Genomic DNA, 24841 nt, shown 5'->3' on the forward strand with positions numbered 1-24841 from the left:
TTGCACAGGTAAACAGCACATTTCTTCTTCTACGCTTGCATTATTGGCAGAGCAGACGCTGAATGCGCACTTTCATCTGGTTTGGTCTGCCGGCTTCCGTAGCGTCGTGAACGCGCCGGCGCGCGCTTTCAGGAAATCCTATACACTACTGTTTATGCTCTAAAAACATTCTAAATGACTTCGTTTCGAGTAAATTCTGGATGCTACCCACTCAGGACACTTGGAATACATTGGACGAGCAGTATGGAGGAATATTGAAACGTTTTTTGTGGACTTTTATGGACCTTTCTGTCTCGGTCACCATAGACCTCCATTATTTGAATGTCAGCAGACAGCAAGAAGCCTCCCAGATCTCCAGATGCATTTGAGATATCAAAAAAGTACTCCAGAGTGTTGTTCAGCATGGGGGTGAGTAGAAAATGAAGGCTAATCATGTTTTGGGTGTACTATTCCTTTAAGGTCAGAATTCTGAGATTAAGTCAGAATTTTGAGGGAAAAAAGTGAATTCTGAGATTAAGGTCAGAATTCTGAGATTAAGGTCAGAATTTTTAAGAAATAAAAATGTCAGAAATATGAGATTAAGGTCAGAATTTTGAGATTAAGGTCAGAATTATGAGATTAAGGTCACAAATGTGAGAAAAAAAAATCAGAGTTCTGAGATTAAGGTCAGAATTTTGAGAAAAAAAGTGAATTCTGAGATTAAAGTCAGAATTCTGAGATTAAGGTCAGAATTATGAGACTAAAGTCAGAATTCTGGGATTAAGGTCAGAGTTCCGAGATTAAGGTCAGAATTCTGAGATTAAGGTCAGAATTATGAGGAAAAAAAGTGTATTTTGAGACTAAAGTCAGAATTTTGATTTTAAGGTCAGAATTCTGACTTTTTCCCCATATTAAAGTAAAATAAAATGTAAAAATCAGCAGTCAACTTTTTTTATTTTTTCAGTGGCCCTAATCCTCTTCCGTTAAACTCCTACCATGTTCTGGATTTGTCTAAACTTGGAGCAGATATAATTGGTATGAATCTGTGCAGCGGGCCGCTGCTGAAAGACTTGAATGAAGAGAAGCATTCAGCTCCTCTGTGACTCTAAAGGAGGGGGGGGTCCACCAGCCGTAGTAGTGGGCGCCCGGGGCGGGTGCCTCCACCGAGCTCGCATTTCAGAGCCCGGTCCCGGGAGCGCGTGAGGGACAGAGATATGGCACTGGAGAAGGTGGTGGTGAAGGGGAGGACTGGGAGCAGTGAGGAGGTGACATCAGGCACATGCTCCAACACAAAGACGGCCCGGCTCGTTAGCACTCTAACCAGCAAGCTCCATGGCAATCAGCCGCTCTCCAGTCTGCTCACAAATATGGCTGCATCTGCAAGTGTAATCACTCTGTTGTGCTCAGATTTTCTGCTCTGCTGGGCAGCAGCGTGGCATCCCCCCCCCCCCCTCCTCTGACTGGTCAGGCCAGTGTGGCTCACAGATTACAGATCCCTGGTCGCTCAGGTAACAAGAGTCACTAATCTGGCTGGGGTTGAATTACACATAATTGCCTCGGCACCGTGATTGATTTCAGCCCTGGAAAGAAGAAGACGACGAGTTACCCCCCCCTCTCCCTCCGCCGCATCCCTTCCCTGCCTCTCTCCAGTGCTCACGAGCCGCAGCCAAGACTCTCCATCTAGTAGGAGGCAGGAGGCTTTGAAGAGATCAAAGCCAAGGCCGGGAGCAGTTGCGCGCCCAGGGAATAGAGGAGAGAGGCTTTCTGCTCCTCAGCCCTATTTTCTAGCGTCATGTTGGATTGCAGCTGTATTGCATTTCGCCAGTTTGCTTAATGCTCTCGGTTTTGACTTTGACATCAGTGATCCCCCCCCTGGTTTCTTCAAAAACATGGAAGGAGGAGTACAAAAAAAAGAAAAATGGGGGGGAGAGAAAATGGAGGTAAACTGATCCAAAAAAAATGTTTTAATTATTATTATATATATTTTTTTTATTTTCACAACTCTGTAATTGGACAGTTCAAAGGAGAGGAGGAGAAAAGACAGCATTTGTTTTTAATTCCACAGCAGATATGAAAGGAGCGACAAACTTTTTATGGCCTTTCCAGAAATTAAAGGCAGGTTTTTTTTCCCCCTCTCCAGTCAAAGAACGGCATGTTTTTTTTGTTGTTTTTTTTTTTATGGCTGAGACCACACAAAACGAACTGATAGCTAAAGCCTCTCCTCTTTGTCCTCCCACAGAAGACTCAGCGCTGGAGTGAGCTTCACACACAGACAGACAGACAGACATGCGAGTGTGTGCCGACAGAGGAAAAGTGGTTTGATGTTTGGCACAAGAACACCGAAGGAGGCATGAAGAAAAAAGGGCGCGAGCCGTAACCATGTATCCATTTAATGGCTCTGCTAATAAAGCCTGGTGGCAAAAAGGCACCCTTTGTACTGTAACTATGCAGGCCTTATACCCACCTCCTACACTGGGGACCATTAATATTTCAGCCCCTCTTAGATGCACGCTGCATGTGAGCGTCTTTAGCGCTCACACCCACAGCAGAGAGAAATAATGAGCCTCTGAAAAAATATGAAACAGCAAAAAGAAAAGGAAGGCCCGAGACGGAGCCGGTTCATACAACAGAGCAGCTATTGATCATGGCTCCGTCTCTGAAGGGGACAAAGTGAGGGCTGTTTGAGCTCCTCTGTAGTCTGGACACAGCTGGCAGCGTTTGGAGGCATGTTTTTACCCCTGTGAGCCCATTGTTCCCCTTTGCTGCAGCTCACTACTTGGAACCGCTGCTCGTCTCTTTATAGACCTACGAACCGTCAGGATGAAGTGGGGAAAAAAACAAAAACTTATTCATGGTTTGCTCATTTTACAGCTGCATCAGGAAACAATGCAGAGCTGTGGTCAGCCTTCAGAAACAAGCTCAATCTCTGCTTGTGTAATGAACTACACACCAAATCAACAACAGGGGAGTTTTTCCTCAGGTCTCTAAAGGCCAATTTATGCTTCTGATGGATAGCCTCTGCAACCGTCAAATCTCTGTGCGGACGGTCGCAAACCCGCGCAGACCTCAAGCGGAAGTGCGCAGACAAAAAGCAGCTGTGATTGGTCCTTGGTATCCCTTTCTGGCTGTCTGTGTGGTCGTCCTTCACGATTCGGTGCCGGGAGCACCATTTTTAAGAACCAAGGGACAACTACGACCAAAGGTTAATCCAGGAGTTTAAGAAGTACAACCATTTGTACAAGGCCTCAGACAAATTATATAAAGATGCCAAGGTCTCTGCCAAAACGAAGTTCTCCTGACCATCTGCCTAAGTTCTCTTGAGTTCTCTAATAGATCCCATTGCGCTTTGGCGGGAAACTGCTGTGCGTCCCTAGAAATTCCAGACCGACGGTGCAGAAGCATACCAGCAAAACTGGTTCGCGACCAGACCCAAGCAACATTTGATGTGTGCGGTTGCAGAATTTTATACCCCATTTACACTACCCTTGAAAAACCGGTCCGAGCTCAGTAACTGAGATAACTTATCGTGTGTAAATGGAAAGCAAACTGAACTGAACCGAGCTAGACACAACCGGACCGAGATAACTGCATCCAGTTCCAGAGGTGGGCTCAGCTCAGTTTTTCTGGTCGTTCTCTGATAACAAGAGCGCATGAGCAGAATGCGTCATGTCAGTCTGGCTGCACATCCCGATTCACACTCCATTCCAGTAGTTGGCGGTAATGCCCCTCTGGAAGTTGCTTGCCAACCAGCACAAAACAGAAGAAGAACCACTATAAACAACAATTGAAATCTTCTCTAAATCTTCTCTTCTTGTGTTTTATGGCGGTTGGCAAACAAATTTTGGTGCATTACCGCCAAGCCTCGTGAGACCATCCTGATCTCGCGAGCTTTCAAGATTTCACTCGCTAATCAGTCTGGAGACTCTCCGTTGAAGAAAATTTGGAGCCGTTCACGAAACGAACGTCCAATCAGCGTTGGCTTTGAGGCAGGTTCAGGTGTGACGCAACGAGAAGCGCGACAATTCAGTCTAAAGAACATGGCGGCTTCAGCCGATGAAACTAGCGTTAGCGTGGCTATCCAGCAAGTTTTATCGGAATTACAGAGTATTTCTTCACTGAAAGAAGAGCAAAACACTGCTCTGGAGGCTTTTCTCAGAGGAAAAGATGTTTTTGCTCTTCTCCCGACTGGTTTCGGCAAGAGTAGCCTGGCTTGTGGTTGTGTTTTCGTCGTCGGTCTGTTAGAACGTCATATGCTTCGTTGATCTGATTGGTTTATTTGGCCCGTCTACCACCAACAAAGGCCAATCAGCAAACCAGTATTTTCGCCCCTTCCCAAAATTACTTCAACAGAAGGTTTCCAGATGGATATGCGGAGCATGGATCGGTTTTTCAAGGGTAGTGTAAATGGGGTAATAATCTGCCCTTTAAGGTTAGTAGAGTCAGTCAACTCGGTGCAGAGAGGAACAGAGGAGAATCTCCTCAAGTTTCAAAAACATAAAAAAAATCTCCCAATGAGACATTCAGGTCCTGAATTTGAAAATTCTGACACAAAAGTAGGAGGTTGAATTTCCATTATGGCTTCTGGCCACATTTAACACAGAAAAAGTTGCAGTTATTAAGTAGAGAAAGATGATGCATCAGCTGGCCGATATTTTTAGATGATATTAAAATTTCTTTGGTAAAAATGAAAAGAAAAACAAAAACAAAACAATGGGTAGCAGATGATATAACTAATCAGCCAATCGCTGCATTCAATGCAGGTCCAGCAGATTACGCAACAGCTTCTTTCTCACCGCCATCAGACTGCTGAACTGTTGAGAAAACTCTAAATCATGTCAAAAACTCTGCATCACACTGATAACACCAAATCAATATCAATAGCACTGCTGCACCTTATGGAATGGAAATGTTCTGAAAGCTGCACAAAACGAAATTTCGTTTTGTATACACTGTGTGTACAAAATGACAATAAAGGTTGTCTAAGTCAATACATGCATGTATTAGGTGAGATTGTTATCATTGTGTTAGTTATTATAATGTAAATGAGGGAAGAGGAAGCAATATCGGCTTTAAGAATTGGCTGAAAGGAAACATTAGGAACTGGTTAGATTGGTATCAGACATATCGGCTGGTTTGTAGGTTAATGGTATTCCTCAACATGCAAAAAATGCATTGCTGATGCCATCATAACCATTTTCCTGCCTGGGAACTAGAACTAAACTGGGATCAGATATTATCTCCATATCAGAAATGGGTCAAATGAAACTTTAGTATAAAGAGCAGCAATCAGAGTAAATTCAAATGTGTAAGACATGTTTGCAAATTAACACATTTGTGGATTAAATACAAAAGGAGGAATCGTCTGAAGTGTCATTATGGAGCTTTAGAGATATTATCAGCTTATAAAAGGGCAGACCAGCTTCGCAGCTCCAGGATGTAACATAAGAGGTTTATGAATGGTTAGCGCAGAAAGGACGGTGTTTGGGCATTTAACAGTCGTGGCTTAGGGTGGTGCTGGGGTCATCTAACACGATGCACAACAGAGCAAAGATAAACAGACTGTTTTTTCAAACTCTGCTCCAATAGCTGCATCAAAACACGGAAGGTCATGGTTCTCACACCATCAGCGTCTTGATCCCGTACATACACAGCGTTCACATTTCAACTGTTGCAAGAGCAATTTGATGAAAAACAAAACATGCAAGCAGAGCCTCCCAGTCTCCATTTCTTATCCTCCGTTACAGGAAGTCCCCACCCCCTCTAATCAACCAGAACCAGGCATCGGGGACAACCTTGGCGGGGCCGCCGACTGACCCCTGGAGATCAGCAGCAGGCCGCTGGTGCAGAGTGAAACTCTGTGAGCAGCTGCTGCGGCCTCCATTCAGCAGTCTGTCCCCGAGTGGCTGGCTCCAGGCGGTGCTCCGTCCACTTCTGTGGGCGTTTTGGAGATGGAGGAAGTGTCATCGTCTACCAGCCCTCTGTCTACTCAGAACAACACGTATCCAAAATAAACAGCATTGAGGTGCGTCATGTGCGAGCCTGCATGCGACGCTCACGGGTTATTGCCTTTCTCAAACATGCAGAAACTCACAGTCTGAGGGGCTTTCAGCGCCGGAGCTGAAATATTGTTAACAGATGTCCTTCTTCTGTTCCCTTAGCTTTTAAAAACCAAATGCAACCAAAGGCGACAAGCTGAGCCGCTTAAAACGGTGAACTTTGAAGCAATAAAAACTAAAATAATCTAAAATTTAAAAAATTAGTATAAGTAACTAAATCAGGAAGCCCTTCATCCGTGATCTTCGTCTCCTCTTACAGTCTGCTGAGCTCCATTTACCAGGACGAAAACACAGATAAGGTGATTAGATCCACATGGGGCATACGGAGCAAACGTGTCGACCGGCACCACAGACGACGCAGGAAACTCTGGCGTTAATTGGGCTGTTTATAAAACTCAACAACACTGCAGGAGCTGCAGCGCAATGGAAAGCCTGGCTGTGGGGTCATCACTGTGCAGCACAGTTCAGCATGAGATCTGCTCCACAGATGAAACGGATGTCAGCGTTACTCTACAAATTTGGTTCATATAGAATAAAACTAAGCAACTAAACATTCATTTTTTTTATAATTTCTGATTTCTTTAATATTATGAATACACGTGGAGAAAACGTTGAGCTAAGGATGGGATCTCTACAGGATTTTCAGCTGCCTAAAGGCAATCCAGGAGCAAAGGGTGGTCAGAGCTGCCATCGAGACAGAGATGCATGGACATGGAGGGCTGCTGGGAGATGCAGTGTTCTCTCTAACAGGGATCCTCCATGGTAGCACTAAGGGCATGAGCTCAGGACACACATGCCACTAAGGGACACCGGAGCGGTCCAACCAAATCCCGTTAGGTAAGCCCGGGTTAGCAATTCCACGCTGCGAGACACTGGCTGGCAGATCCGTCACGTTCCCACTACATCAAAGGAAGCCCAATGCTGCAGCCCCTCCACTCCTTCCTCCTCCTCCTCCTCATCCTCGCCATGAGGATCTGCAACCCAGGATCCAAAGGGAATAAAAAAAGGAAAAAAAAAAAAACACTGCAATGGAGACATAACCCTCAATCCTAACCATCAAAAAATGAAAGCAAACGACACCAAGAATGACATTTTTTTTATGTTTTTTTTCCAACACCCACAAGACTTTTCTACCTCCTCAATGTCAGAACCAAACCTGTGTGCTTCATCTCTGCACCAACACAGAAAATAAAAAAAAAAGAATAACATCGAACTAATACAGGAGCTTTAACTAATGATGGGATATAGATAAACTGAATAAAGTAAAATTAAATATGTTTAATGTTTGGACTAAAAAAAAAAAAAAAAAACGCTGGACAGCAGTGAATTCGTCCTCATCCACACATCAAACAGGGAGGAGATATGGTGCTTTTTCAGATCCAATAACTCTCCAAACATTAGAAGGTCAGCACAAGACTTCAGTTTGAACATCATCTTTAGCATCTAAAACCATATTTATCACAGTAGAATATTAAAGCAATTATGTATTTAAGACAAAATAGAGAATTAATGAAAAACCAGCAATTCTATTCTTTGAACTGAAATTACTGATTCAATAAATCAAAATACTTTTAAAATACACAACATTCACTTGGCTGAATTGAAGAAGCTACATTGCTATAAATAAATTAGGCCCTGGCATTGCCCTATGCATTTAACAAAGCAGCAAATATATATTTATGTTTGAATTAGGGATGCACGATATAATCGGCCCCCTATCGGTATCGGCCTGTATCGGCCTTAAAACTGAATATCGGACATCGGCCACCCCACCGATATTTGACCCGATATTTGATCAGCTTCTGAGTTTCTAAAGTCTAAAAAAAAAAAAATACTACTTCTTCCTCAAAAACTTCTTTTTTTACAGACTTAAAAACTTCTAAAGACGAGGGAAAAAATATTGATACATTAAAATATCACAATATCTTCATATGCTGATACACTATATTGCCAAAAGTATTTGCTCACCCATCCAAATTATTGGAATCAGGTGTTCCAATCACTTCCATGGCCACAGGTGTATAAATTCAAGCACCTAGGCATGCAGACTGTTTTTACAAACATTTGTGAAAGAATGGGTCGCTCTCAGGAGCTCAGTGAATTCCAGCGTGGAACTGTGATAGGATGCCACCTGTGCAACAAATCCAGTCGTGAAATTTCCTCGCTCCTAAATATTCCACAGTCAACTGTCAGCTGTATTATAAGAAAATGGAAGTGTTTGGGAACGACAGCAACTCAGCCACGAAGTGGTAGGCCACGTAAACTGACGGAGCGGGGTCAGCGGATGCTGACGCGCATAGTGCGAAGAGGTCGCCAACTTTCTGCAGAGTCAATCACTACAGACCTCCAAACTTCATGTGGCCTTCAGATTAGCTCAAGAACAGTGCGCAGAGAGCTTCATGGAATGGGTTTCCATGGTCGAGCAGCTGCATCCAAGCCATACATCACCAAGTGCAATGCAAAGCGTCGGATGCGGTGGTGTAAAGCACGCCGCCACTGGACTCTAGAGCAGTGGAGACGCGTTCTCTGGAGTGACGAATCGCGCTTCTCCATCTGGCAATCTGATGGACGGGTCTGGGTTTGGCGGTTGCCAGGAGAACGGTACTTGTCTGACTGCATTGTGCCAAGTGTAAAGTTTGGTGGAGGGGGGATTATGGTGTGGGGTTGTTTTTCAGGAGCTGGGCTTGGCCCCTTAGTTCCAGTGAAAGGAACTCTGAATGCTTCAGCATACCAAGACATTTTGGACAATTCCATGCTCCCAACTTTGTGGGAACAGTTTGGAGCTGGCCCCTTCCTCTTCCAACATGACTGTGCACCAGTGCACAAAGCAAGGTCCATAAAGACATGGATGACAGAGTCTGGTGTGGATGAACTTGACTGGCCTGCACAGAGTCCTGACCTCAACCCGATAGAACACCTTTGGGATGAATTAGAGCGGAGACTGAGAGCCAGGCCTTCTCGTCCAACATCAGTGTGCGACCTCACAAATGCGCTTCTGGAAGAATGGTCAAAAATTCCCATAAACACACTCCTAAACCTTGTGGACAGCCTTCCCAGAAGAGTTGAAGCTGTTCTAGCTGCAAAGGGTGGACCGACGTCATATTGAACCCTATGGATTAGGAACGGGATGTCACTTAAGCTCATATGTGAGTCAAGGCAGGTGAGCAAATACTTTTGGCAATATAGTGTATATTGCCATTTAAAAACACCATATCAATCTCTTTTACTAATGAAATATTGCTATATGTCACCGTTATGCTACGAAATCCCCCGAAAATGCACGAAATTTAGCCATATTTTTATATGTTGATATATTGACGCGGTATCGAACTATTTTACTAACAAAATCTCACAAGAATTTGCAAAATATCACGAGAGTTTGTAACAGAACGATGAAATTTTGAAAGTAAAATAGATCCATACCGCGTTTTTAAAAATCCATTTGATATCAGCATATGAAAATATATTTGAGTATATTATTTTTCAAAGTGTCAGAAATGGATAATAAAACTGCTATTTTCAATGACTACTTATTTTTGTTCAGCTTTAACATCAGTATCGGTATCGGTTATCGGCTACATGAGTTTTAAAATATCGGCATATCGGATATTGGCCAAAAATCGTGCATCCCTAGTTTGAATTAGTCTAAAAAGGTACTGATCAGTAGCGACACAGCTCTACTATCAGATCCACTTATTCACAGCATTCACAGCTAATGAAAACCTGAAACAATTTATCCTCGTTACAAACTTGACTTAACCTCATGAAAATGTATGCAAACACTTTGTCTGCTCTGGTGAAGATTCAGGAAAAACTTGCATGCTGGATGCTTGGAGTGAAGCAAACCTTGACCTAATGCAGAACAAAAAGGTTTGACCTTTGAACTTTTAGGGTTTTTTTCAACCTGCTAACAAAAACACTACCATGCAAACGATTTAAACAAAGTTTTTGCTTTATGCTGATTTAGCCAAATAAAATGATGCAAACGGAGGCATGGAAGCCGCTTTGGGACATGGCTTTAGTCGAGTTAAGAGATTTTGTGACTTAATATTTCAAGATCCTATTCCTATATTACATCATAAGGACTGATTCAGAAGAGTCACAGCAGACACAGCCCCCCCCCCCCCCCCCCCCCCCCCCCCGCCCCCGTACATGTAATCCCATAAAGAAGATGTGATACAGCAGATCCTCGCTCCCATTCAACAGAGAAGATCAAGGTTCTCAGTGTTTTTTTATAAGTTCCTGGACCTAAAGCAATCCACAACTAAGCAATGCAACAATGGCTGACATTAAGGACTGGAAAAAAGAAAAAAAAGAGTTTGCAATACGTTTGGAAACATTTCAGATTTCTAGTCATCATCGGATAGTGGGAGCCTCGAATCCTGAGGGTTTGGATTCGAGCCCCACTCCCACAGACTGCCACTCTGGGTCTCTTTCAGCACGACCCCTAACCCAACAATTACTATCATCATCTTTGGCAGCAGTGGTGAGTTTGTGGTCAAAATATGCAAAGATAAAGTCATTTAATCACATTATTTCCGTTGTCTGATATGACAGATTTACATCAATGCTCAAGGAAATGTCTAAATGTAAATCAATGTCTAACATGTAATTATGCTTTTTAATTGTTTTATTTTTATATAGACAAACAGTAAATGTACTAAAGAGGATATGGACACTTCTGTTGTATCAGTTCTGATGTAGCGAACATTTACCTCACATGATCAGCTGTTTCCACTGCCGGAGTCTTGAATAAAAACAATAGATTCAATTTTTCACCGTTTCCAGATGGCGTGCACCACCAGTTTGCTACCTCTGCTTCCTGTTTAAAACTGTGACCCATAAAGTAAAGGTGTGATGACATCAGGGCTGCAACTAATGATTATTTTGCAAATCGATTAATCTGCCAATTATTAGATTAATAATCTGATGGCCAAATGTTCCTTAAAGAAGATTTTTTACTAAATTAAACCAGATGAAACTAAGATTTTCCACTTGAGGGGTTCTGGATAGGACATATTGACAGACAAAAAGGTTGTTTATCTTAAATTAAAAATTATTATATATTATTTTTTACAATTTTGATATAATTACTGCTCAAATTAGGTCACTCTGTCAGCTTAAGGGCTCTATACTCCAGTTCACAATAAATCAATTACTACGTAAATTAGTTGAAGATTATTTCAATCATCGATTAAGCCGATTAATTGTTTCAGCTCTAGATGACATTAAGCTTTGTATCACCTGGTCAATTAGCAGTTTTAAAAAGTTTCCTCCAAAGGTTTATGCCATTTAGATGCTCAGATTGATCTAATGAGATAATCCTAATCTGTGTGTTGAGGGTGATCTATTCTGCTGAAAAGGGGACTGCTCCGACCTAAAATAGCGTCCTATCAACATGTCTGATTTTTATTTCTTCTTCCTCGTCGAACAGTTTTGCTTAATCTGAACTCAGGTTTGATTTTAAGAGGTTTTTGTCAGATTTTCTGTCTGACATCTGAATTTTTCCTGAGCTCTCTTCGTGTAAAATCTTGCAATGCAAACCAGGTGCAATTAACATTTATTCAGTGTCCATTTGGAAAAGTTATTTTATCATTTCCTCATTGACATAAGATCCAAATTAATAAACAAAAACAAAGAGGCATTTCAACCACAAGACCAACACATTGCCCTTACCTACTGAATGAGTCTCTGTATAACTTAATATTTTTGGGGCTATTAAGCACTAATTTATCACTAAACTGAGCTTTTGTGGCAGACTCTGCTCAGCTGGGAGTCCCAAAAATCTGCTGACAATCAGCAAATCCTAACATCATGATTGGAGTCCAGCATGTGCAGGAATGTCATGGGCAATGGAAATCAATCTAAACTGCTGGGATAGTGGGCGGGGGGAAGGGGCTGAGGATGGAAGAGAATGAAAGGGAGAATGTGGCTTTGATCTGGGTGAAAACTGATCCCAGGCCTGCAGATACTGAAGCTGCGGTGGCCGGCAGCGGTGCAGGCGAGCTGACATCAGTGAGAAAGCCAGGATTCTTCCACAACTTGTTATTGGATAAGCAACAGAGACGTGTATAAAATGAGTTTTGTATTTATTAGAAACGGGTGGGGGAGGGGCTAACCACAGTAAAAGAAAAGGTTTTAGAAGTTGGGGGCAGAAAGTTTGCCCCCTAACTGCCTGGTTTTACACATCTGCACTGAGGGCTAATTTCCTCTAAAAAACTCAGCTGGTCTCCATACAGAGCTTTATGAGTCTTTTTTGGTGCCAAGGATTAACAAACGAACAGAAATCTGAATATCAGAAGTCAGAGTTTTACTTATAAACTGAACAGGAATGCGCTTGAATTAATCCCATTTTCTCAACGCCGTCATACTTTCTTTCACTCCTGCAACTATTTCAAAGGAGAAACGACGCAATTTTAACATCATGCCATGATAGAGTTGCGTGTGAAAGAGGATCCTTTACACTCAGCATGTGGTCTCTACCCCCGACAATCACATCTGCTTCCCAAAAACAGACTCTCACAACAACACGGAGCCCGCACTTCACAGCTCTCCGCGGCTCAAACCAACTCACAGGATGTGCAGAGTTCACAACAAGAAGAAGGCGCCTTTTTGTTCTTCCCAACCAGGTGGGAGCACTTCCTGGACAGCTCGTCTTCCCAGGACAGACGCAGAGAGAAAACTGGCTTTAAGGTGGACAGCTTTTGCACATTTCTGCATTTTATGGAGGAGAAATTTGTAACAGAAACAGACGCAGGGAGCGGCCATCCAGAGAGCAGCAGCCGGTGCGTGGACAGAAGCAGAAACTTTTCTTTTGATTCAGCATTTGGACCTCTTTTGTCATGTCCAGCTATCTAAAGGTAGAGATAAGGGATCTGGAAGAGCATCAGATACACCAGCCTCTTTTTTTGAGAGGGCAAAACTTAGAACTAGAAGCAAAAAAAAAAAAAAAAAAAATCAAAGGCACTTCATCGACTTTGTAGATAAAAAAAAAAAAGATTGGATCTAACAGGTTGCAACCAAGCTTGGTCCTTATCAGGACCACCATCTGCTGCAGCTCGGATTATGTTGACACCTGCCACATTTGCTCCGCTTCAAAACAACCAGTTTGATTTCCCCGCTTGTTCTGCACTGGAAAAACGATCTAGAAATAAATAAAAACTTCTTAAATTAAGTGTATTTACCCTTAATTTGAGCAGGTAAATGAGATGATTTGCCAATGGACTGAGTATTTTTACTCTTAAAATAAGATATTGAGATAAAATGCACTTGAAATAAGACAATGCAATTGTGTTTTCTTCTTTAAAATGTAAATTGAGATAAAATGCACTTGAAATAAGACAATGCAATTGTGTTTTCTTCTTTAAAATGTAAATTGTCTTGTTCCATTGGCAAAATTTATCTTTTACCTCCTCAATTCAAGAATAAATGCACTTATTTTAAGAAAAAAAATGACTTATTTAGATTTCGATTTTGCAGGTGGTCTCGGCCCGGTTTCAAACAGACTCTGGTGCGGTTCGCTTTAGGTATAAATACAAACCGGCCTCCGTCTGCTCCATCATCTTTTTGGACTGAGCTAGCCACCGTAGCATTAAACGTCATATCAAAAATAACACCTGCTTTCCTGTCTGTTGCTTAGCAACGCTGCTACCAGCAAGTGGTGGAAATTGCTCGGCCTTTAAGGATGCATTCTCCAACACGAAATTAAACAAACAAAAAAAAATCTTGAAAATTTACATTAAGTAAGCTGATTTTGACACTCGTACTAGTTTTTTTAGCTGCATAAATATTAAAACCAAGGCGCTCGATGCTAGTTTTTCTCCATTTACGGTTCTTTGCTCTGTCCTTCCAAAGTAATTTCTGACCAGTGGGACAATTCACACAGAATTTAATTTGCTCCTAGCTGTTCCCTTGGAAAAAGCACAATTTGAATACAAATCTGAACTAAAGAATAAGAATAAAATCTACTTTTAGTCTGGACCAAACAAGCAGAAAATTTTACTTTTTTAGCGTGAATACATCCCTGGAGACCTGTTGTGAGTCAATGCCCTGCACCAACGGGCTACCTGAAATAGGGGGCGTTTCCAACAGTTTGAGAGCCAACTCAACATAAATGAGAGGTGATGCACCACAGAGGATTTAGTAGAAGAAGAGAAAAAACATGGTGAATAAACTGTTAAATGTAATGACAGCGTCTGAGTGGAGCCATCGAATCCATACATACTTTGACCAATCCAACCATGTCTTCCCGTTTTGTAAAAACACTTTATACAAACATTTTTTTGCCAAGAATGTAAGTTTGATTCTATCAAATATCTCATTTTTCTATAGACAACAATTACATCAATTCAAAGTATAGATATTTTGATATATCATTAATGATTCAAAATATGAAATTAAATTTAAATGTAAAAATAATAATTTATAGACGATCATCCAGTAGGTAAATGGCAGCATTGAAGAACCCATTATAAGTGTGCTCTGCACCACCCACAGCAGAGCAACAAGGACATCTTGTAAGGTTTTGTGAAGCCATATGGATATAAAAATCTCAACACATCTTTATTATTTTATTGTGATTTACTGGAATAAATCACAGTGTAATGCACATCAGACTCTTATCAATTAACACCCCTGGTATTTACAAGATGTCATCACACATATCTGGAATTTCCATGTCTGAAGGTGTGTTTGGCCTCAGTTAAAACCCGAGTTTGAAAGTGGCTGTTTTTTTTTGTTTTTTTTTGCGTACGCTCCGTAGTCAAACCATACAGAGCACCTGTTTGGTCTGTTTTTGTTTAAGTCAATCCTACAGGGCTGCTAACATTTCCCTGCCCTACTATCACCACTCCTGTCTCTATTTAGATTCCATCACATGAACGCACAAACATGCAGGTCAAATTCTCGTGCGTATCCTCCAAATGATAGAAAAGGGTTTAAAAATGGGTCCAAATGACCTCAATTAATTCCCCCCCCAAAATGTCCTTGATGAGAGCGAAATTTTACCCAAGGCAGATTCCTTGTTTGTGTGCACAAGCTCAGCTATTAAAGTCTTAGGGAAGCGGCCTCTCCAACCATTGCATTTTCGAATTCTCCCGAGTGGTGCACGACTTTACACGAGTGAATAAAGTGAATGTGATTGGTCGATTATCAAGGGGGCGGGATTGTTGTGGCTTGTTGGATTGTTTTGTAGTGTCGTGGTTTGCAAGCAAGTTTGGTTGTGGTCGGTTTCTCTGAAGCATGTTGCTAACCAGTTAGCAACTTAGTGCTAGTAGGTTCCAAATGAGAAATTCCATTGGGACCAAGTAGCACTAAATTAGTGACTTAGAAACGACACTGTCAAGGAACGCTATGGACAGAGGAAACATGCAAGAGGAGGAGAGTTTAGTGTCGGAGGTCGTGGATGAGTCTCCTCTGTCATACATTTTTTATTTAGAGGAGGAAAGCGGGGATGAAGATGTTGTGGAAGAGGACGCCAGGGCGGCAGAAGCTTGGTTTGGTGTAGAAAGCTTACAGCCGTACATGTTTGAGCCCTTGCCTCGCAACGCTGCCAGTTCTGTTAGCTCTACGCCTGCTGAAGACACAGACGTCCAACCCCGTGAACACTGGGACGGAACTCAATGGGAAAGGAAATGATTATTATTTCTTATTTCAACCGTTGCGTATATTAGCTGCGACATATGAATCAAGTTGGTATAACCGAAAACGTTTGCTTGACAGATGACCGTTTATATATGATTGGCTGAATTTAGGTGTACAAGCTGACGTAACTGGCCTGCATAAGATAACGAGAAAAAAACAAAAAACCCCCCACAGATTTTAAGAAATATGGTCTGATAAAGAGTACATATAGATACATGTTTAAACCAGAATGATTTGACATTTAGATATGACTTCCCTATGGCTTTAAAGCAGATTCTAAAGATAAACTCTAAACGTCACATCTTTTTATGTTTCAGTTTATTTCTTTTCAACAAGACGACATGTATGTCCTTATTAAGTACATGGTTTTGTAGTAGGATTGTTTTCTTTTTTTTCACCCCCCCTCCCCGCTATCTGCAAAAGAAGTAAATATTGTACAATGATGAAAAAAAAAAAAAAAAAAAGATTGATGCAATAAAATTGAGTTTTAACTGAAATTGTTGAAAAGCGCTGAAAGAATTTAAATTCCTTTTTGCTTCATTGAACCGGTATGTTGTGGAACATTTTCAAAACGAAGACACCCCCCCCCCCCAAAAAAAAAACCTTGAGACCAGACCTTCTGTTCCCATTCAGTCTGCTCAGATCCTGATAAAAATTATTCTTTGATAGTTCAAAAAATAAATAAAAAAGCAAATATTCTGATGCCAGTATCAGAGGAGTTTCTGCTCCAGGAAGCTCTAACAGTTAACCGGGTTTTCTACAGTTTATTAGACCCAGCACCACTTTCACAGAAACTGGAGAAGGTTTGTAGAGAACAATAATTCAATTAGATTCAAAAATGCATGAAATAATATTAAAGGAAAAAAGTAGCCTGGATCAGCTGCAGAATTAAATCCTTCTATTGTTCCAATCAACATCTTGGTGTCTTTAGGCCTAACACTGGCGGACATTGTGTTTACTGCACTGGAAATGAAATGTAATTCCTAAGTATCTGTTTGGAATCAGGAACCTTCTGCGTTTCTTTCGATCAGTTTTTTTTATTTTTTTCCCCCCTTTGTTGGGTTTCAGTTCAAGTTCAGTTGAACCAGAAGCAGAAGCGGGCTGGTACTCACCGTTCTGGCCATGGGCGGCGACAGGGAGCCGTTGTTCATGTAGGAGTCGTTGTTCATGTTGCCCATCATGATGTAGCCCGGGTAAGCCGGGTACGGGTGGCCTTTACTGTACATGTCCGGGTGTTTTCCTGTTCCAAAACACAGCAAAACCAGAATTAGTCTGATAATCTTTGGATTTATTAAAGTACCAGAACCAGAAGCTTCTCATCCTGAATGGATTTTACTAAACAAAGCTACTCTGAAGTTCACCTGGTCTGAGGGTGCAGTAATGATATCGCTGTCTGTGGCTTTAACCCTTCGCCCCGTTGCGCCTGGGCCTTTTGTTCGCCTCGTCAAAGAGAGGAGGGCTGCATTATACCGGGGAACAATGGAGCCCCTCTGTGCCAATTAGCACCAATTAGAAGAACATACAGACTGTGTCAAAACAGGAGACGCCCCAACTGTTCCTCTGCGCCTTTGACCTGAGAGGGAGAGCTTCATTCAAGAGGCCTCAATGCAGCAGCACTCAGCTGCTGCAGCCTGTAATAAGGCCAGGGGAGGGGAGGGGAGGGGTCCTGGTACACAGGCCTATGGCAACATGGATGTTGTTGTTAGGTCCAGTGTTTGGTTATGAGGCGGGGGGACTCATTCAGGGATTGAAAGGGGAACAAAGAGGAGGCACGCTCCTCCTGAAGAGCCCCGACAATGACCTGCAGGCATGGGGTCAGAGTACAATAACCAGGGAGCAACGAGTCCCTGGGGGGCGGGGCAACATGTTGCATGCGATAGCAGAAACTGTGAGGCAGCTGATGGATGGCCAGGATGTTTTAAAATGCCCTTTCCTATAGGATCCTAGATTACTTTTCAGTTTTGAAGCAAATCAAACATATACTACCTCTTTTCTTAAGCATTTCTTATTTTCCAAATTTCTGCAGGCGCCCTCATCTCTGCCGGAGGTAACAGGTAGCTGTGTTTATAGAGGCACAGCATGTCCAGACTAGACTTGGACCAGCAGAATCAAAATTTGAAGAGGAGAAAAAACAACGAACCGGGATGACTTCTGCTGGAGTCACCTTTCCCTTCATGACTAAAGCAACATCTGTGGCACGTAAAAATACCTCAGATTTAACAAACTCACACTTACCATCATCCGGATGATCTCTGTGTTTTTCATGGTAAGAATCTGCCGCTATTTGGGACTGTCTAGCTGCCTGGAAGAAAGAAAACGAAATGGAAACAAGAGCAGAAACGAATCAGTCAGGAAGGTCTTAAAAATCACAGTTACACACAAGAGATGTAAACGGGCACTCCGGCGCTCGGCACCTAAAGTAGAACAAGCACACACACACACACACAGAGGGGACATGGTGCAGCTTCATCAAAGCTTCAGAGGAAACACTTAATTAAGCTTCATGTCCTTAAGGAGCTTACAAATTAACTTATTTTCAATACCACTGCTCCACTATCATCGACATTTAATAGCTTTAGCCTCCATTTTTAGATTTCTACAAATTAAGAACACAGAAAACATTTAAAATTTCCACGTGATTCTCTTCGCCCACAACTGCCATTTTTGCAAACAAAAAATCTGATTTATATTTTTCTCTTTCTAGGGGACTTCACATACTCTAAGGATTACTTTAGAGGGACCCAGGAAACTTCATTATCATCCAGCCTCCAGGGGACATTTGGTGAGGAGCCTGTGCTGTTTTGTGAATGTGATGGGTAAAAAATTAAATAAAATAAAATAAAAAAAAAGGGATGGTGAAAAGCCCATACTTTCCATTTCTACACTACAGGAACAGAACACATTGCATGAAATTAATAGAAATTTTAAGAAAATTAATCCTTGATCATTTGTAATCACTTTAACCAGAATTTATTTATTTATTTATTTTTTTTTGTCCTCACATGGAGAAGTTTTAAACACACAGGAGGGGAAAAAAAGAAGGTATTTTAAAGCACTCAATTCTCATCCTTCAAACATGATATGTTTAAGCTTTATTTAAAAGATTAAAACTCTTCAATTAAGCATGATAAAATTACTTTCAGGTGATTTTCAGGCCAAAGTGGTTTTACGCCTGTTTGTGTGCAGAGGCTGCTTATCACACCCTGCTCTAAAGGCCCACATAGTCTCCAATCTCCTGAATAAATTTTTTGATATTTGCATTTATTTTCAGATTTCCCAAATAAACACTTTTAAATGGAGACTCTGGATGTTTTTCTCTCCTACAAATGTGAATTGTTTTTACTTTATTTTAGTAGCTACAGGATGCATTAGTAAAGGCCCCAAACATCTCATCTCAATTGTTTGTTTTGAATATTTTCATGCATTTTGTAAAATAAATTGAAACTTCAAATGTATCTTAATTAGGATTTTAAGGAGCACAGGTCAGTTGATAAGAATCAAAGTTAAAATGCAAACAATTTTTTTTTCTGGTTTTTAAAATGAAAATTATATAGGAAGCCAGTGGTTAAAGTAGAGTTTCCAAGCAGCAGCAGGAGGAGGAGGATCAGGCGGTGCGCCTTCATCGTGACTCACATCGTGGCTGTTGCTGTTGGGGCTGATCTCCGACTCGTTGACCAGGGAGGACTTGATGTCCGCCAGGTCTCCCTCCTCCTCCGAGTGGCTGAGCTCGGCGAAGATCTGCTCCTTGTGCGGCTCCCCCTCGTCTTTGAACGGGATCATCTCATCCGTGGCGCAGAGCTCCGGGTCTCCGCCGCCCGACAGCTGAGGCATGGTCCGGGCGTCCTGGTCGGCTGCGGGGAGGCTGAACTCCGATCCGAGTGGAACCGAGTCACGGTGGGAGGCAGCGGCGTGGAAACGGCGCGCCGCCGGTGAGTTGTTTTCACGCTGAAGCAACAGGAGGAGCGAAGCTGTTTTTTTTTTTTTTTATATTCCTCCTTCCAAACTTAGTGAAAAAGCAAGAAATCTCAGAGCATTGTTTAAAGTCATGAGGGGAAAAAAACAAGTTTAAATCTCACTTTCTGTCTAAATTCATCTGTGATCCGGTGAAAATGAAAAAGTGCATTTCAAATATATGTCCTTGATCCAGTGAAAGGAGGCTTCGGTGTTAGATCTGCAGGGTCACAGTCAGGTAACTGATGGATGCAGCGAGAACAAGCTGCATATAAATCCAGAGCTGCTCAGGTGAGGACGGAGTGGCGCAAAAAAAAAGTGCGCAAAACAATCCAGAGAACAAAAACAGAGCGACTTCCCACCGCTCCTACAGAGCTCCTAATGATAGCAGAAGCCTCTGTGTGTGGATAATGTAGCGGCGCTCCCTCCTCCTCCTCCTTTTCTCCCCCCCTCTCCTCCTTCTTCAGTCACTGGGAGGAAGGAGAGATGAAAGGGAAGCCGGGGCTCTGATTGACACTCCTCCTGAGAGAGAGATTTAGCTCCAACAAATGGGGAGACAGGAGCAGCCGCTGCCTGCCTGGGAGCTGCAAACTCCAAACCTCCTGGAGAAAAAAAGTCCAAATTACAAATTAGAACAAGACAACATTCTGAGACGGGTTTTACAATAAAAAGTGGAATTTATTCTTTATTTTAATAAATTTTTAGGATAAAACACGTGCTACTATGTATTTTTTTTCTTATTTAGACAAAAATAAACGCCTTATTTTATTCTAATAAAACAAATGGTTGAGGAAATTTAGTTTTTGAAGGCATTGTTAAAAAGATTCGGCTTATGCATAATAAGAAATGATAATTGGAAAAAAATAACAAGAAAAAGGTGTTTAAAATTAATTATATTTAAATGCAGGGGAATAATTACCTCAGTTTGTCAGGTCTTTGCTGTACTGATGTTCAGTATTTCGCTCAGATTAAGGCCTTATGAAAATTAATTAATTTATCATTTTATAGAAATTTCGAGAAAGAAAAAAAGAAGCCATAATAAAAGAGCAGGCCAATTAAAAATACTGTTTTTTGCTCTTTATTTGACAAAGCTTCGAGAGTGATGTGTGAATATTACTAATAGAATAAAAAACGTAAGTGAAAAAAAAAAAAAAAACAAAGGTTAAAAAAATGTTTTAAAAACTTTTAAAATATCAAAACAAAACAATTAAAAGGAAGCGAGTTGGTCAGTTTTTTTTTTATGGATATTTTTTTTCACTTAAAGCTGATAAAGCATGGAGGAATAAAAAGCGCTGGAAGAGGCTTGTTTTCTGTCTGAGTGCTCAGAGGTTGCGTGAGAATCCAAGTTGGGATCTGGAGGCAGGTCTTTATAAAGCGCGGAGGTGGGGTTAGCGGGGCGGAGCCGCGGCTCCCTTTGATCTAGCGGCGGCTGGCTCTTTCATCCCTGACTCTCCCCCCCTCCGCCTCCCCCCTTCTCTCTCCCCCCTTTTCTCCCTTTGTATGACTAAATTTGGGCCGAGAGTGGATCCGAGCCAGCGTTTCCACGTGTGAGTTCATCCCAGCTGAGAGAGAGAGAGGGTGAGAGAGGGTGAGGGAAGGGGGTTCTCTTCCGGGTAAGGAGACGGCGAGGAAAAAAAGGAAAAAAGATCAAAGGCTTTCGGGTTTTGGATTCAAAGCGCGAGACTGGCTGCATTCCAGAGTATAGCGGAAAGCGCGTGCTCCTCCACGCGCGTACAGATCCAGCTCTGAAAAAAGAGAGAGAGGGGGGCTAATTAAAGAGATTTCACACAAGCAGATAGAACAACTGAACCTTTCATTAAAAGACCTCCTCAATATTATACAGTTTTAGTTTCCAGCCAAAAAGAGCAATGAAAATGTAAGAAAAAAAACCCACTCTGGCTGTTTTCCTTTTCACCCTGTAGAAAAAAGTCTCGGTTCTCTACCTCATTACACTATTTAATTTAATTATCCGGCACTTTTGTTCTGCCGCAGTTCACCTACATTTACCTAACAGGAGCAAGTTCCTTTTCTTTACTTACCTTTGATATGGTTTTAAATCATAAAGCTGGAGGAAGTGATGGGGAGAGATTTTAGGTCGCATTAAGGCCTGCCAGGATCGGCCTGCTGGGCCTGAGGAGGGATCCAAAACAAGCAGATTATAGAAACCATCAGCTTAAATTATTCACAATCTTTACCCTTTTATTGTTGAAGGATCAGTTATTCCACATTTTATCAATACAAATAAACCTGTTTGATTTCTCACTTATTTTTCTTTCTTTTTTTTCTTTTTTTTTTTTTTGCCTTTGACAGTTTATCACATTTAATTTTGGGACCTGATGTGAAAAAAGTAAGACTTACATTCAAACCCTTTTTACATGCAGAGTATTTCAATATATTTCAAGGGTTTGTTTCTAGCTAACAATTCAAAAATTAAAAATTTCTGATAAAGTTAGAATTTGACATAAAACGAATAAAAGAGGACTTCTATGATGGAGACATCTGCTCTCTAAAAAGCTGCCCTTAAGACAGTTATTTACACAAAGCAAGTGAACGTTCTCAGTGCTGTAGACAAGCATAGAGATGGAAAGTTGAGTGGAAGGAAAAAGTCCTGCAGAGATAGTTGCCTTTTCTTATTAGTCTTTTGTAGCATTCTTTTTCAGACAAACTGAATTTCAGATCTTATTGATTTAAATCTACGACCATTGAAATGAACAAATATATATATATATTATATGTATTGCCCTTTGTGAAATAAACTTAGGTTCTGTGCGTTGTATGCAATGCTAAGCAGTAAAAAAATTCAGTTCCACCTCAAGCCGTCGTGAAATAAAATGGCTTATAAATTTAAATATAAACAGCTTTTATCTTTTTATGCAGTTCATGTAGATATTCTAGTAATTATAAACATTATATCTCAGGAGTTGTTTCTGTTAAGAAAAATGTTTAAAAATAATATTAAGTGACAAAGAATTTAAACTCAACTTAAACAGTCCATTCAAATTAGTTATTTAGTTAGTTCATTAGTTAATTAATTAATTAGTTAGTTAGTCATTTGTTTAACCCAATTCAGTATGACGATTGTAAAGTAAAATATTATTTTTTTCCCCTTAGTTTTGTTTTCTCTGGTTACCTTTCCATGTTACTCTGCAGCTTTAGCTTGAAGCTTTTTGTCTGCTTGAGACTTTGCTTATTGCAAAGTGTGACAGTCAGGCAGTGTTCAAGCTAAAGCTGCTCTACAAGACAACCACCCGTGCTTTATCCCTCTTCTGTCCTCTAGAACTTTGCACGGTCAACAGTGACCCGTAAAACATTAAACACAGAGCACACACTGTGCACGCACATATACTGGTGTCAGTGGAGATTTTTGTGTAGGACGATAACTGTAGTTTAACATTTATTTTTTAGATAATAGTGGAGGTGAAGGCAGCTGATGGGTCTGATCAGTTTTAAAGACACCCACCATTAGTTGTAACAGCAGACTTTATATGAGAAATATTTATTTCAATACAGTAAAAATACAGTAAGCTTTTAGTTTTAATAAATGTAAATATTGTAAATAAGACATTGTTTACACTGCCATGCATTTGTGCTAAATAACATATGCTAGGTCCTGTAACTTTGTTCAGCCTAAACAGCGACGGCTAATGTTAAATCTTTTCATTTTGAATCAGAGCGCATTAAAATGAATGAGAATGTAGAATTTAGATGTGATGAAGATGAGGAGGTCCAAATGGAGGAAGAAGGAACGGTAGCTGAAGAAGCTGGTTTTTGGGAGATGCCAACCCAGACATAGAGCTATGCTACTTAGGCTGTCTGAAAGCTATTTAAATGAAATTTCATCTTGTAAACCCTCTGTGTATACAAAAGGATAATAAAGTTTACCAAGTCTAAGTTAGCTTTCCTGTGTTCACTCTGTGGGTTCTAGTCCAGTAAGATCTAATGGGAGATATACGCCAGGCGCGGCATACATGCACACTACACATAGGTTACGGGTAGGGATGGGAATCGAAAACCGGTTCCTGTTAAGAACCGGTTCCGTATTTTCCGATTCCATGGCATCGTTTGGCAGCTCGCTGAACGATTCTTTTTTCGATTCCCGCAGCACCAGAGCCTAGAGCGCCGGCTCTGGGGAGCACGACTTACGTCACGTTTTTTACGTAAGTTACGCAAGTTACGCAAGTTGGAAGAACAATTCGAGGAGGAAGACAACGAGCTGCGGTCACTTTGTGAATCAAAGCCCCGTCTTTCCTTAGCCCAGAGGGTAGATCAGGAAATCCAGCTCTATAAAAGCTTGCCCTCCATCCCCTGCAGGGATAGCGCCACACTGTGGTGGTGGAACAAGCAAGATACGCTGCCCTTGCTATCTGACTGGCTGAAAACTACCTCTGTGTGCAGGCTTCCTCCACCCCATCTGAGAGGGTGTTCTCCACGGCTGGAGACACCATAAGCCCTGAAAGATCCCGTATCCTTCAAGAAAAGCAGATATGCTCATCTTTCTGCAAAAGAAGTGTTAATTTTCCCTACTACTGTTTTATAATTAGTATTTTTTGTTATTTAAAATAGGTTATTATCCCATAATTTGTTATTAGACATTGTTGGTTATTAAGTTTGTTCTTGTATTCATTTTTCATTTAAACACAGATGTTACTCCAGTTTCACATTTCCTGTGGACATCTTGATCTTGTTGAGTTTGTAAGATTGTGCCATAGTTAAGTAAACAAAGTTGATTCTGATAATCAAACTGTTTGTTCTCCTTTTACCCCCAAATTGGAATCGAAAAAAGAATCGATAAAGAATCGAATCGTTTCATAGAATCGAAAAGGGAATCGGAATCGTGAAAATCTTTTCAATTCCCAACCTTAGTTACGGGTCTACAAGTTTTCCATTTTAAATGATTTACACTGGATGTGTAACATGCTCATTCAACGCCCATATCACGCCTGCAGATACGCGTCACTGTTCCGAATTTAGGATGAGTTTCTAATTTCAGACGCGTATATGCTCCCGTTTGAAAGAAACAGAGACACAACATCCGGTTTCACAGTTCAGGCTAAGGTGCGTCTTCTACTTGGTGCTTTTTCTGCAAGATAATAACTAGGTTTGCACCAATAGCGATATTAGTATCGGCCAGGGCCCTGATCCAGCACTAAAATGGCGGCATCGGTATTGGTATCAGTACCAACAAATAGGGCACTGATACCATTTTGAGAGCC

General features: G+C 41.3%; 1 protein-coding gene across 4 annotated transcripts in view; it reads right to left on the reverse strand.

Moving 5' to 3' along the window:
* Positions 1-20064, reverse strand: part of lef1 (lymphoid enhancer-binding factor 1) — a 74522-nt gene extending 54458 nt beyond the window's left edge. The window contains exons 1-3 of one of the 4 annotated variants that reach the window (XM_038278567.1): positions 19311-20064; positions 17913-17979; positions 16790-16917 (exon numbers count right to left, since the gene is read on the reverse strand). In XM_038278567.1, coding sequence (XP_038134495.1) covers positions 16790-16917; positions 17913-17979; positions 19311-19508 — 393 coding nt within the window. In that variant the 5' untranslated portion in view covers positions 19509-20064. The remainder of the gene's footprint in view (positions 1-16789; positions 16918-17912; positions 17980-19310) is intronic. The other 3 variants (XM_038278566.1, XM_038278569.1, XM_038278568.1) reach the window with 3 other exon arrangements.
* Positions 20065-24841: the final 4777 nt, after the last annotated feature.

This window comes from Cyprinodon tularosa, unplaced genomic scaffold (genome assembly GCF_016077235.1).
Source record: "Cyprinodon tularosa strain WSP-4 unplaced genomic scaffold, ASM1607723v1 ctg142, whole genome shotgun sequence".
Lineage (NCBI taxonomy): Eukaryota > Metazoa > Chordata > Actinopteri > Cyprinodontiformes > Cyprinodontidae > Cyprinodon > Cyprinodon tularosa.